Raw genomic sequence first — 14,659 nt, forward strand, 5'->3', positions numbered from 1 at the left:
CAAAAGGTTACAAAACAGATACCAAACGGAAGTAATGCTGTTACCACTAGGGAAGCTGTAAATCTCTCCTAGGATTCTTCCAACAATAAGAACTGAGTAAGCAACTTTATCTGTACTCAAAGTAAACATCATATCATCTCAACATACCTATCAAGCAGGAAAATAATCTGGCTGCTGCTAGCTGCCTCTTTGCAAAAGATGTTGGAAACTGAACACTTACATTAGCTATTAAACACAGGGTCACTGCAAGCACTTCAGTGTTGGTCTAATTCTCCTTCTGTTTGAATGGCAGGGTGATTTCTCTCCTGGTGGCTGAGCAGTTAGTCTGATCATGTTTCTGTCTAACAGTGCAATGCTGGAAAAGTCTCAGCTTCCTAGATAAATGCCTAGGGCACGGACCCACTGCACAGGACAAATGTGATGGTAGAGCTGGAGTGCGTTGTTTCATTTTGTAAGAGATTTGTGCCCAGAAATACAATGCCAATCCCTACCTTCGTAAGCAAATGGGGGAAGGATTAGCATGCATTGTTTGATAAGGTTCACAAACCATCGCTGCCATGATTCTCTTTTCATCATCTTTGCCTGCTAGCCAAATGATTATTTCAGAAGGTAAAGATGATTTTAAATCAAATGATTCCTTCTTAAAGCCTTGCTTGATGTTTCTACTCCATCCCAGAGTAGAGCAGCAGAGTTTTCATACCATGGAAGTCCAACGTTGTGAGCACCTGTGCATGTGTATATACATACCTTTACATCCATGTGCCTAACTCACCTTAGGCAGAGCTGGGCCAGTAGTTGAACTGAGATGGAGGTGTCCTGAAATAGGAGGTAGAGAGGGATCAGTAAACTCTTTGCTGGTCTTGAGCCAGTAGATGGATCCTACTGACTGCGTTGTTTGGGGTTTATCAGGAGGGTGGAAGTTGTCATCATCTTCGTATGTTTCTTCCATAGTTTTTGAACTAACACTGAATAAACTTTGAATAGGAGGAGTGAGCACAAAATACTGGATATACTGTCAGCAATCTGTTCAGGCAACCCTCTAGAACTTCAGACACACCAATCTCTCCTGCATAGACGTGTGTGGGTGTGTGGCACCTCAGGCACAGAGACTTTCACAGTATGAGTAACGTCTGCATTTCAGAAACTACCAGAGTTGAGGATGATTGGAAACAGTGGACTACCTGGGAAGAGAACAGCACAGTGATCCCATATTTAAACTCACTCTGAAACATCTTGAAAAACAAGAGTCCTATGCATGTGCAAGTGCCAGGGTTAAGGTATTTTTTTAAGGTATTTATATTAAGGGTTCTTGGCAATAGGCGGACCCTTTCAGTGTTCTCATCTGTTGGTTGGTGACAGTTTGGCACCCCTGCAATTATGCATAGCTGTGTAGCTGTGTCTCTGCACAAACCCAGAGAGCATCCAGCATAGATTTGATTCTTACTCCTCTTAAAAAAAACAAGTTTCCACATCAGCTGCTTGTCACAGCTGCAGAGGAATTTTTCTTCTGTCATGCAGCAGGTAGCAGCAGCAAAGTCCCCCATGCACTGATTTAGGCTTTTTAAAGTTATTTCTCATTTCTGTCATTGAGATTTGCATTTAGAGTCTGCATTGCTCAGTTTCTGCTCTGTTCTCTACACACACCCGCACACAGAGGCCTCAGCCAAGAGAGCAGTATCTCCCCAGTCCCATCACATGCCCTGTTTTGCAGCCCACTCACATAGAAGCTCTCACAGATGTTCACACAGATGTGTTCTGCTGATAGGATGAGAAGCTGGCCAGGCTGCCAGCCTTAAGCCTCCAATAAGTTGCAAGCAGGGACCAGGCTTGGTAAGCACAGGATGTAACCAGCACCAAAGATGCCATACCAGCAGTCAATGCTGCTCCACCATACAGGTGGAAAGAAAACTTTCTTCATTTAGAACTGGAAAGCCTTTAATTAGGGTGTGAAGTCAGGCAAGACCCAACAATAATGCCTTTGAAATCACTGATGGGATTAAATAATTGTGTAAATAATTACACAGTGTGTCATGCAGAGACTTCTCCATGATCCCTGTACCTCGAGTCTGTGTCTTTGAGTAACATGCACTGTTTTACAATGCAGGTGGAGAAACCCAAACACAAAACCACACTCCATTCACTTTTTCAGGAGCATTATAATCCACATAGCAGCTATTGAGACTGGAGTTGAAAGAATCAAGCTGCATAGAAAGTTTCTCCGTGTGTCAGCAGAGAAGTCAGAAGCAGCAAAAGAAATCCTCTGCACTCTTGATGTATTCTGTGGAGGGAGAAGAAGAGGAGAGGAAAAGGAGAAGGAGAGGAGATGAAGAGAAGAGGTAGTGGGGAGGATAAAAGAGGAGTGTTCCTGTGGTACCAGAAAGGAATGCAACAGACAGTGAGGCCCTCTGAAGCTGGAGCATCTGACAAAGCATAAAGGCTGCATGCTTGAACATAGAAGGGTCTCAGTAGCTCAACAGTGCAATGATTCTTGCTGAATTCCTCTTCTTGAATATGCTCAGAGTAGACGAGCTTCTCAATACTAAAGTCTTTCTACCTGATCTATGAAATGTATGGAGAGGGTTTTGATTCAGTTGGAGATGTCAGGAAAAGAACACAAAACACTGTAAAAAAGACTTAACTACTACCTCTTCTCGGACTTCCTGTCTCCAGAACAGAGGTGCATCACTCTCCAGGCTCAGTTCCATCCTTGCAACATGGCTTACAGATTGGTTCAGCTTTACACTCTCAGGTGCTGGTCTCAGGGGTAGAACTCCCTACACACTTGGGGTGTGCAAGCATTTCTGTACTGAAAGGGGTTGGTGCCATCACAAGGAAGATGCCAGCAGCAAAATCTGCGGTAATGCTTCCAAGCATGATGAAATTGATGGCCTGGCAAGAATCATGAGTTGAGAGGCCTGAAAAGGCTGCCTATGGTTGGTAGCATTCTACTAGTTATCTAGGCCCTGTTATGATTTCAGTATAAAAGGTACATGCACTTACTCTTTCCCCAGTTAAAACCATTGTGCCCTGTACATTGTTTTAGTAAAACTTCTTTAGTGCTACCAGACATAAAAATACTTACAAAACGTAAGTAATAAAGGAGTAATAAGTAATTTAAAAAAACTATTTGTTTTTCTTTTTTTTCTGTTCTGGCACTGTGCTCTCAGTATTCTTTCTTCTGTTCTCTTTTGCAGATAATAGCTCATTTTTTAACAGAACAACTGTGTCATCAGCTGAGGGGCCGTTCTATGCTGAGATGGTAAGTGAGGCTTCCAGGAAGGCAGGCTCTGAAAACATTGGTGTGGGATTTGGTGGCTGTGAAAGAAATGGGGAGTAGCATCCCTCCATGGCTCATACTTTCACTCTGCAGAGCAACAGTATTTAAGCAGCAGGCCAATCTAAGAGCCAAAGAAGCAACTCTTGCTACTTATTGTTTTTTTTAATTAAACAGAATCAACCAGTAATTCCAAAATGGTGGAAATTAAAATAGGTATTCATTCTAGCAGTGCTGTTCCAACCTTCATTTTGGAACATGTTCTCCTATAACCTGTCTGCTTGTGACCATGACCTTCCAGTGTGTTGATGTAAAAAAAAGCTTGCGTGGTTGAAACTGCTGGCGGCTCCTAGCTCTGCTCTCCTCCCTGTGGTATGACAGAGCCAGCAGTTTACACCTTGGTTTTATTTCAGTTATTCTTTCCAGTGACATTGCTTGCAAGTATAGTTTGTGGGCTCCTTTGTAGTTTGCCTGAAAATTTGCTGTTTCCCGATGTATTTCATTTCCCCATTTTGTATTGTACTTCTCTGTCTCAGAAGACACCTTTGCAAGGACAGGGACTACGTAGTTTTTAAAGGCTGTAAGGGCTATGTGTTTCTGCTGTGCCATACAAATAGAGCAGTAATTGATCTTGCATCCTCACATCAAAACTCCCACTCTGCCTCAAATGCCATAAAAAAGTTCTATTGCACTTTATCCTCCAGGGATTTCTTGTAGCACTGCATACAGAATACCATGTGCACAACTGGATATCAGCAATTCCTTGCTAATGGCAGCCTCTTCATTGCTGTTGGAAGCTGTGCGTGCTGTCAGGAGGTGAATGGTTCTCCCTAGGGATCAGTGGGCTCCTTGTGTGCAGATCTCATTGTGGCCAGCCATTCTCTGTCTGGAAGGCCCTGTTTTCCATCCTGTTTTTTTGTTTTTCTGGCTTTTCCACACCTCCCTCAAGTAGCGAGCTCTGGATGATCATGAGAAAGACCAGGTCTTGATGGGTTCAGATATTTCTGTGTTTTATGCATAGGAGGTTGAGAGGCAGAGTAGTAACTTTGTGCTGAAGAACACAGATCCTCCCTGTCTGCATTTCTTGTAGGATGTTGCTCTCTCTGTGTGGTGCCAGGTAGTCTCCTTCTCCTGCTGGGCCTTCTGATGTGGACGTGCTGTACATGACTCTACAGGCAACAGAAGTGAGGCACGAACCTGAAGGAAAGGGCATCCCCCAAGGCCTCTAAGGGACTGGTAGCAGAGTGAGGAAACAGAAGCAAGGTCCGATGGCCATGCTGCACCTCATGTGCCCTTTCCTGCTCCTTGCCTTCCTCACTGCCCCACCTGTGTCAATTTGCTGTGTTTCCCTGAGCATCTGAGTTCACTGCTTCTGGAAGGGCTGCTAGTGAGGGCCTAATTGTTCAGCTGCCCGTCACACAAAATAACACTTGGGGAAGTGATGAGCAGCCCCGAGCTCTGACACAATGCCAGCCGTCAAGATGCCTAAATCCACCTGTCAAGAGGAGAGTGCCAGTTGCCACTTCCGTTTCATTAAGAAGAAAAACTGTTCATGTTATTTATGTATTTAGCATTTGATTGTCAGTCTCAGGAGATGGGAGGCATGCATTAGAGGAAGGCAAAGAACTCAACTCAGACCTGGAGACAAGAAAAGAACCCAACAAGTTGCATTTCCAGACTGTCCTTTGCTGGAACAGTGATGTTGGCATCTCAGCCCTCCTCCCCCAGAGCCCTGTTTTGTGACACCATTCCTGCCACCCAGCAGGCCCAGAGGCAGCTCCCATCAGACTCAATTTTATCTCTTTGGCTGATGTTGCAAAGTGCTGGGGGGGTATGCTGTCCCCATAGCAGCTGAACTCTCCTGCTTTAGCCCTGGTCCATGCTGGGGAAGTGAGCCCCAACTAGTCCTGGAGTTTTCCATCTATTTTACATCTGCCAGGTGGCCCTCTGTTTCTGTTCTGCCTTTGGTACAGCCAGCAGTCTCAAATCCACTGCCAGTCAAATGGTTGAGTGGCTGTGAATGCTTCCAGGAGGGACCACTGATGCATATACGTAGTAGATTTGAGGGAAGAGGGATACCCCATTCTTTCTGCTCTTTGGAATACCAAACAGTAATTTTAACTATTGAACACTCTGGGGTTTATTTCTGTAGCTTGAAAAGCAGAAGTCACGGTGGTTTAACTCTGTAGCAGTAGGACAGATCAATATGATAGGAAAGGCATTACAACAGAGGTGTGATGATAGAAGGTTTGGTACAACAGAAAGATGCTATAAAGGAAGAAGATTGCTCACCTGTATCAGAAGATTCTAGTTTTTTTCAGGGGAAAGCTTCACTAAGGAAGGATCTCCAGAAAGATCCTTCTCCTATGGCAGTCAGCCCTTAAATGGAGTCTAGGAGAGGTGCAGCCAGGCTCCACCCCTTCTTGTCGCACAGCTGAATTGCCTTCACCTGTGCTCCCAGGGTTGACAGAGTCTTTTCCCCAAGTGCACAATCAGTGGTTCAGGCTGTGACTCAAAAGTTCCCATACAAACTCTGTGGGAGGTACGCATGCAAATGCATGGTGTACAAAATTTACCCCCAAACTTCGGGTTTTCTCAGCTCCACTCTACCGTCTGCTGTGGTCCAGAAGCTAACAGTCAGGGCAGACTTACAAAAACCCCACTGATGTAGGACAAATTGCTGCTGCTTCATGCCACAGAGAGACACGATGCTGAGAGAGCAAATGTATCATCACTTTGTCAAACAAGAACACGTAGCTGTTTTTTCTATTGTTGTTTTCTTCTCCCTTCCACGTCCTGCTGCTACTACCATCAGCACAATCATGTCTCAGTTTAGCTAGAGCTCCTTGAGTTCACAAAATCTGCTGAAGAATTTGTAATCTATTACACATAGCTTCAGAACGCTTGATTACCATCCCATGTCTGGAGGCATATGTGATGTATTTTTTCAGTACACCCGTATGAACAAGATACTAATAGGTAAGACATGAGGCCATGAAGCTTTAGTCTTCAGCGAGAATCTTAAGTATTTTGAAGACTTGGAATTAACTTTGCTCATCTCCCTAGCTGAAAATTTTCCTTCTAAGCAACAGCATATTTTGTATCATACTGCTTTCCCTAAAGAACATCATTCTTCTGGTAAATCGCATGTCAGCCTGAACTGGTCTGTGTCCACATTCATGATAATTTTTCTACAGCTAAACTATTTGGAGTAAAAGACTGTCTTCTCTCTATTTATTCAGTGTGAGGTATTTTGTTGTTATTGTTTTAATTTAAATATTAATTCTCTGTGTTATGGTTCCTGGGACTATTATTTCCTTCCTCTGCGTTTTCATGCAGAAGCAGAGCAGTAGAGACAATGTGATTCTAAAACTTGTCAGATACGCAGAATTTTTTAGGTACTTGGATTTATTTTAAACTTTCTGTGTATTAAGCATGTGTTTTCTGCATTCCCAGTCTCCCTTAAGACCATGTGCTCTGTGCACACCTAGAGTAGCCTTGTGAGCTCAGTGCTTTATGCACATTTAAATTCTTGCTCTCTTGTGGATTTGTATTTGTTCTGTCCTCATTCACTACACTGACATTATTATGAATTATACAGGTGCAGGGGGAGGTAAAGACCCTTTTTCTGGCTCTGCTTCACCATAAGCATTAGGAAACAGATGATCATCTAGTATGCTCTGTGCAGCTTTGGATTCCATGATGAAATATGAAATGCGAGTAGTGCTTCCCTATCTGTGCAGAAGTCATCATTAGTAATGAACTATTCAAATCAGGATGGGCTGGGGAGCCCCATAGTGGGAGCTGAAATATCTCTCTGAAGCTGGCAGTAGTTGGGTTTGTTGGTCAGCCTGTACAGTGAGCATTCATGGTTGAAAGTATGATGGAAAGGAGCTTCATCCATCCTTTGTATATAAAGTTGCTATATGAAGAGTTGCAACAGAGAGCTTAGTTTTTGCCTTTGATTTATTACCTAAGCCAAAGATCTGTCTTCTTTCCAAGGCCTTAGACTGTCTTAAGTTCAAAGTTCAAAGTTCATCATCCTCTCTCTGAATTAAAATCCATTCTGCTTGCCCACAAGCACAGAGATTTTTAGTTCCTGCTCCATGCTTCCTTTTTCTTTCCTACCTTTTTCCTGATGCTCTGTCTCTGTGCCTGCTCTAGCATGGGCAGTTTTTATGTGAGCATGACTTCATGGAAATGTTCTTTTTTCTGCAGTACAACACCACCATTGACTGGTCATCTCTGACAAAGAAGGAGTGCTTGAAATATGGAGGACACCTTGTGGGCAACAACTGTGGATATGTCCCTGACATCACCCTCATGTCTTTCATCCTCTTTTTTGGCACCTATACCTGCTCCATGGCCCTGAAGAAATTCAAGACTAGTCGCTATTTTCCAACCACTGTAAGTCTCTCCTTTCACACTAGCAGTTGGCTTCTTTACTCTTTCAGAGTGCAAAGATAAGCCATCCTTTTGGTATAGCTGTCACATGAGGACAGATGCTTTCCAGGGAAACCAGATTGCTTTTGTTGCAATAAAAACATGGTATTGGTTAACGAAGGTATATCATGGAATTGCTCAGCCTTTTCTTTCTCAGTGTTTCTAGAGGACTCAGGCAAGTCAACAGAAGAGCCAAAAGAACCACAATCTGTCACTGGAATTTAACAATGATTTTAAAGGTATTGAAGACAACACTTCCAAACAAAGATGCACAATAATGTGGTTTATCAGTCTCACACAATAGTAATTTAGACCTATGTAGTTTCAAGTGGCCATTTTCAGTGCCAGACGCAAAGTTTAATGTATGTACTGACTCTGTTATAGAATGTATGGACGTTTTACAGAAATCACAGAACCAAAAGGGACAATTAATTAATATGTCAAAAAGTTTCCCTGCTTATAGCTAGAGGAGGGAGTGTTTGCTTTGTTACTGAGTGAAAGTGGGTAAGCTAGTTGTCTACATTGAAAAGGAGAACAGACATATCTTTTGTGTTACCAGGTAGCATGTGAAATAGTCAGAAATCTGCAAAAACGTTGAACTCCGCTACAGCCCACATCTAGTGTTACCTGTTATGCTAGGAACTTAAAACAGGAATTCCATTTCTTAGGATCAGGTGCAAAATAGGGATGTCCTGATAACCTTTGGATTGATTTAAACAAGGTTTTTCTCAGACTTCCAGCCAACTTATGAGCACCTCTCAGGTACCTCTGCTTATTCTGTCTCTGCAACTGAGCTTGCCATGACAATTGTTAAACACAGAATGGCAATGGATAAAAAAACAAACTGGCCTTTTCTCTGTGAGGAGTTCACTTGAAACATAGTGCACAAGCAGTTCTGCTCTCTCCAAGATATTCTGCCTTTGCCAGTTTCACCAGTTTTCTTCTGAAAGAAGACAGCAGGTTTCCACTTGTAGCCAAAAGCCATGTTTATGTAAGGCTTGTCTCCCATTTTTGGCATTCTAACACAATGAGATTTATCTTGCAAGGATTTTTACTGTTCTGTTCTGTTACAACTGAACCTCTATTATTTTTAATAAAAAAGAAATGAATTCCATCCAGCCTGAAACACAGCTCAATTTATCTGTAACCATGTGAACCTAGGAGGCTTAAAGGGAATACATACAAAAAGATCACACACAGTTACAAATGAGCACAGTGGGGCCAGCCCGGCTTAGTTTCAGGGCCCAACCAGTGGCAGCTTTACATTGCTGTATTCCATTGTTTTCACTAGAGTTGCATTCTTTAAAATATGCAGAGGATTAACCGAGATACTCCATTTCTCTTGTTGTCTACTTGGGTTAATTTTGGGTTGATTTACTACTTGAACAAAAAACAAAATCATTTCAAAGTCTGCAGTTCACACAGAACATCGCATTTGTCATGGAAATTTTTTTCCCTATCTACTAAAGAGAAGTCCATGACTATTTCCATGGTCATTTCCATTTAATTTTTTTCTTCCTTTTCTCTTTTTTTTTTTTCCTAAACATGCACTGCAAAATCAGACCCATTGAAAGAATAGTATCTGGGCATAACACAGTATTTTATACTAAAGCTTCATACCTTAGGAATCCTGAGATGATGTGAGAAGTTCAACTTGTATCAAAAAAGCACCTCTGTCCCTGCAGAGAAAAACACAATTATGAGAATCAGAAGGCAAACAGAAGGAGACAGTAATTAGGATGATCACAATGAAAACTTGCAAGATTATTTGAAAAAGAAACAAAGCTAAATTGTCTCAGAATTCTTCTCAAGATGTTAAATAATTCTCAACATTACTTTAGCAGTTTGACTTGCCAAAGCAAGGAACAGGCAATCCTTCTCCTCAGACTTGTTTTCATATTTCCATTTAGGCTTAATTCTTTGGCTCTCAGACAAAAAAAATGAAGTAACAAGGCACATTTGGTGGAAATGTCATCAGACATTACAATGTAAACCCTACTTTCTACAGAAGAGGAAATGATTATTTTGTATTGCCAACAAACGCATACTCGGAGTTTCACATAGTATGTAAGACATGGATAAAGTGGTGTTTCGTAGTGCTAACTAACCTTACCATGTTGACTCCTGTTTCAGGCCAGGAAGCTAATCAGTGACTTTGCCATTATCTTATCCATTTTGATTTTCTGTGGAATAGATGCCCTGGTAGGTGTGGACACACCAAAACTAATTGTGCCAAGTGAATTCAAGGTATGTAGTTGTCAACTCATTTTATGGCTTTTGGAATAGGTTCCCTTTTACCTCCAACTGCCCTGTATAAAATCAGTTGCCCTCAAAACAGGAAAGTAATAAGCTCACTAGAAATGACCATTTTACTTCACTGTTATCCTTTTAATGAGCATCATTTTGGTTGGCTGATCTCCTAAATCCTAGCTTCTCCTACCTCCTTTGGGTGTAGTTTCTCATATCCAGGTCTCACAAGCTGGTGTTATGTGCTCAGCCACCTTGGAGACATTCCCTTACTCAGATTCCTGGAGGCGTTTCAGAGAAGCTGATCAGAGCAGCTGGCACATTACTGGCACATTCCTCATAGCTCCTCTTGTAACCTTGCTGCTAATCAGCTTGCAAAAGCTGGCCCCCAATAAGCAGTTTCATTTTCAAGAACTTTTTGTTGCTTTTGATAGGGAGAATTAAATTATCACAAGCTTTAAGTGTCTCTAGCCATTTACTGGAGGGAAAAGCCCTGTGCATTTATAGCATAATGATATATGTGCTATATTGTGGCTCTAATATATGCTTTCCTTTTCTTGCCCTTTAAAGCCAACCAGTCCTGAGAGGGGCTGGTTTATACCACCTTTTGGAGGAAACCCGTGGTGGGTGTACCTGGCAGCAGCCATCCCTGCACTGCTGGTGACTATCCTCATCTTCATGGACCAGCAAATCACAGCCGTCATTGTCAACAGGAAAGAACACAAGCTCAAGGTGGGTGTGCTTCGTGACTTGCATGTGTGCAAAGAGCTATCCCATGATTTTTCTGTGCTAGAGATGGAGCAGGGCCTGTGGCAGTGTTCAGCACACAGTGTGGTTTAGCATGCAAGGAAAAGGAAGGTGGGCACAGTAAATCAACCAGGTAGGGATCTCAAAGGACAGCCTAATTGAGGGAGCATGGTGCAGCATGAGCCATAACTGGGAGAGGTAGAAAGAGCTGGACAGGTGGGTTCTCCTGCCTTGCTTATACCCTTGAGTATTCCCTTATGTCACCACATTATGTGGGAAGAGGACAAAAGTTAATTGTAGGATAAATACATTGGCGTGCATAAATCTACAGAGAGCATTTGTCATAGGCAGCTCAGGCTTGTTATTAGGAGAGCCTGTGTGCTTGACAAGTCCTCTGCTCCAACCTGAGCAATGACCTGATTTTTCTTTGGACAGCACTGCATTATTGTCTCCAGGCCAAAACTTCTCTGATCTAATCAAAATAGGTAAACCTTCCCTAGATCTGATAAGCCTCTGTTACTGTGCTTATTGTAAGGCAATTACAGGTCAGTGTTGCCTGCAGTCAGCAGAACAGAGTCTCTGTCATGGCCTTTCCTGGGCACAGCACATCGGTGTGGCTGTCAGCCACTCCAAAGGAGAGCTTTTAGTGCCTGGATGACTGCAGGAATCCACCTTTGATGGATATGGCAAAGGGTGGCCCACGTTTGGCAGCTGTGTTGGTGTTATGGTACAGTAAAATACAAGAAATAAGCTGAAGAGATCGTAGGTATGCCAAAGGCATAACCACAATTGGATGTTATTTAAAGCTTTATATCCACTGACTTGTAGCAGCTTAGGATGTAGTAATGTTTTTGAAATAAACTTTCCAGACCAGTGCTATGCAGGTTTTCATGCCTGTAGGGTTTTTCCCTTCCCTGCATGGTCAGTTCTGTTGAAACACATTAAACTCCTGTAAAAGAAATCTCTCCCTTCTTTGCTAACAGCAGACATTTCAAGTGGTCTAACCCATGACAGCAAAGACTCGCTCTAAACGCAGGTAGTTCTGGATCATAGTTTTGATAGCCACTTCAACATTTATACAGAGAGCTGATGGAAATCACAGAATTGTAGGTGTTGGAAGGGACCTCCAAAGATCATCAAGTCCAACCCTTTCTGTGCATTGGGCTCCTACTTGAAAAAGAGGAGGATGTTCCATATGGTTACTTTGTAGGCATTAGGCAATTAGTGTGATTTAACACTGACTTGAAAGACCAGAAGGGCACGGGAAAGGTTTGTTGTGTAGAGTGAGGAATGGTGGCTGGCTACAGTCTCATGGGGCTGGTTTGAAATAAAACCTTAGAACATTGCTACTTGCCATTTGGAGCTGGACAGATAAAGCTAATGATAGCCTTCCTTATGGGAAGGCTAATTTTTACCTGTCCTTGAAGCACCATTAAGTGAAGGTGTATGGAGGCAAGGTTCAGCACAGGTGTCTGCCTGCCTGTCAGACAGGGCAGTTGGTACTGACTTGCTTTCTGCTGGTGTCTGATTTCCTCCTGTGATGGTGGCTTTTTCTTATTGACATGGCCTCAGTTTTTGGTATACTTTAGCTGTCATGATTTGGCCTTCTAGCTGTTTGCTTTGTTCCAGCAAGGCTGGGAAAGGCCACAAAAGACTGAAGTCCCCAGCTAATGCTTTCTGAGGAAGAGGCACCCAGCCTTCTTGTTGTGAGCTTCTGACTATCTGAACATAGAATCACAAAATCATAGAATTGCTTTGGTTGGAAAAGACCTTAAAGACCATCAAGTCCAACCTCAACCTAACCATACTACCCTAACTCTAACAACCCTCCACTAAATCATGTCCCTAAGCAACACATGCAGACGGTTTTTAAACACATCCAGGGATGGTGACTCAACCAGCTCCCTGGGGAGCCTATTCCAGTGCTTAACCACCCTTTCTGTAAAGAAATGTTTCTTGATATCCAACCTAAACTTATTCTGGCGCAACTTGAGGCCATTTTGCCTTGTCTTGTCACCTGTCACCAGTGAGAAGAGACCAACCCTGCTCTTGCTGTAGGCACCTTTCAGATATTGGAAGAGAACAATGAGGTCTCCCCTTAGCCATCTTTTTCCCAGCCTCAGTTCCTTCAGTCTCTCCTCGTAGGGCGTATTCTCCAAGCCCTTCACAAGCTTTGTTGCCTTTCTTTGGACCTGCTCCAGCACCTCAATATCCTTTCTGTATTGAGGTGCTCAAAACTGAACACGGTACTCGAGGTGGGGCCTCACCGATGCTGAGTACAGGGGCAGGATTACCTACCTACTCCTGCTCATGCTATCATCAGCACTGGGTGTACTTTTTTTAGTCACAAAGTATAAACATTCCCACAAGGTACTGTTTAATATAAAAAATTGTTTCCTGCTTCCTTTCTTACAGTTGTGAGAACATGCTTTTGTTTAAATGGGGGTTCTCCAGTCCTCTCCTGCTGCTCTGCATCAAAATGTACATTGGTACACATCTACTGGAGGACCAAAGGAGGACTTTTTTTTTCCTCCTGCTGCCCTGTTAAAGTATTGGCAAGGTGGCACTGAGTAACCGTCTGGGTGCTGCTGGTCGTCCAAAGTAAGCAGTGAATGTATTAGGAAAACAATGACTACTATTCAAGAGGAGCTGGGTTGCTTTCCCTCTTAGGTCATCACGTAGGACTGGTTCATTTGTTCTTTCCAATAAAATCAAATTGAACAAGTTTAAAAAAAGGTTAATCTTTAAAACATCAAACTGTGAAGAATTCTTTGGTGTTTTTCTGAAGATCCTATTCTTTGATGTCTTGTTTGTTTTTTTTTGCTTCTTCTCTTGGCATTTGTGACCGGTAAATTTCCTGTGTTAATCCACTAATGTATTTTAAAAAAAACAGATTAATAATAGGAGGAGTGTACTGGATTTGGAGAAGGCTTTTAGGGGTGAATTCACCAGTGTTTTGCTAGCAGGTGCTGCTGTCTGCCTCTGACAGAAACTTCTGTTTACAAGATCAGTTTCCATTGGAGTTTCTCTTCAGATCAATCTGAAGAAAAAGGTTTCTAAAAAGAATCAAAGAATGAGGGCAGCTTTCTCTTTTTGATGAGTTATGTGTCCCATGAGCTGCTCTTGTCAGTGTGCCACAGAAAGCATAGTTGGGCTTTCAGGAAAGTACCTCCAGTACCCAGCAAAATCAGCATTGCTCAGACTGACTGTGAAGTCCTTACTGAGTTTCTGCAGTTGCTTTGTATCCTAAATATAGGAGTTGAGATCTTGCCCTGAGATAGGAGATGGTAAATGCTACCTTTTTGGCAGGCATCGTATATCTCTAAGATTACTTCCAGGTAAGCTTCATTAAATCATTGCATTGAGTTATTTTACAACAGCTGCCTCATAAAATAAGGCTTCTGTCTGGTTTTATGAAAGGTTGGTTTAGGTGTTTAAAGCTCTGTGCATATCCATGCTGTCACTCACACAAATGTGAGATGACTTGGCACACAAAAGTGCTGTTGTAGTTCCTGATGCCAAATGAAATAAGCCTTTGAAATGGAAGGAGCTGTTGTACTTGGAAGAAAACAAGGGGCCTGGGAAAGGGATTATGAACAACTTCGTTCTCCATTGTAAAGAAGAATTTCTGACTTTTAGAAGAGTACCTCAAGTCCAGCTAAAGATAACAAGCACTGTTTGTGTGCCATGTCTTTACAAATCAGGATACGAGAGAAGAGAGAAACCAAGTGAAGTGAGCAAAGCAAAAGCAGCTGGACGGGGATTTCACAGCTTGCAGTCTGGAATGACGTGTCCCTTTCCTAGCACCAGTACGTGGGTCAGCACTGCTCCCCCTCCATCATCAGTGGTTGTTCAGACTCCGCTCTGACAATGATGTTTATGTAGAGAGCTAGACTCGTATGAATACACAGTTGGTGAAAATTCTGGCTTCCCACAATGTCAAAAGAA

At 42.6% G+C, this 14,659-nt stretch overlaps 1 protein-coding gene across 2 annotated transcripts in view; it reads left to right on the forward strand.

Moving 5' to 3' along the window:
• SLC4A4 (solute carrier family 4 member 4) overlaps positions 1-14,659 on the forward strand; it is a 195,976-nt gene that overhangs the window by 159,296 nt on the left and 22,021 nt on the right. For both annotated transcript variants that reach the window (XM_090139096.1, XM_090139095.1), the window contains exons 16-19: positions 3,195-3,259; positions 7,493-7,681; positions 9,851-9,964; positions 10,535-10,696. In XM_090139096.1, coding sequence (XP_089995222.1) covers positions 3,195-3,259; positions 7,493-7,681; positions 9,851-9,964; positions 10,535-10,696 — 530 coding nt within the window. The remainder of the gene's footprint in view (positions 1-3,194; positions 3,260-7,492; positions 7,682-9,850; positions 9,965-10,534; positions 10,697-14,659) is intronic.

This window comes from Phasianus colchicus, chromosome 4 (assembly GCF_987193195.1).
Source record: "Phasianus colchicus chromosome 4, bPhaCol1.hap1.1, whole genome shotgun sequence".
Classification (NCBI taxonomy): Eukaryota; Metazoa; Chordata; class Aves; order Galliformes; family Phasianidae; genus Phasianus; species Phasianus colchicus.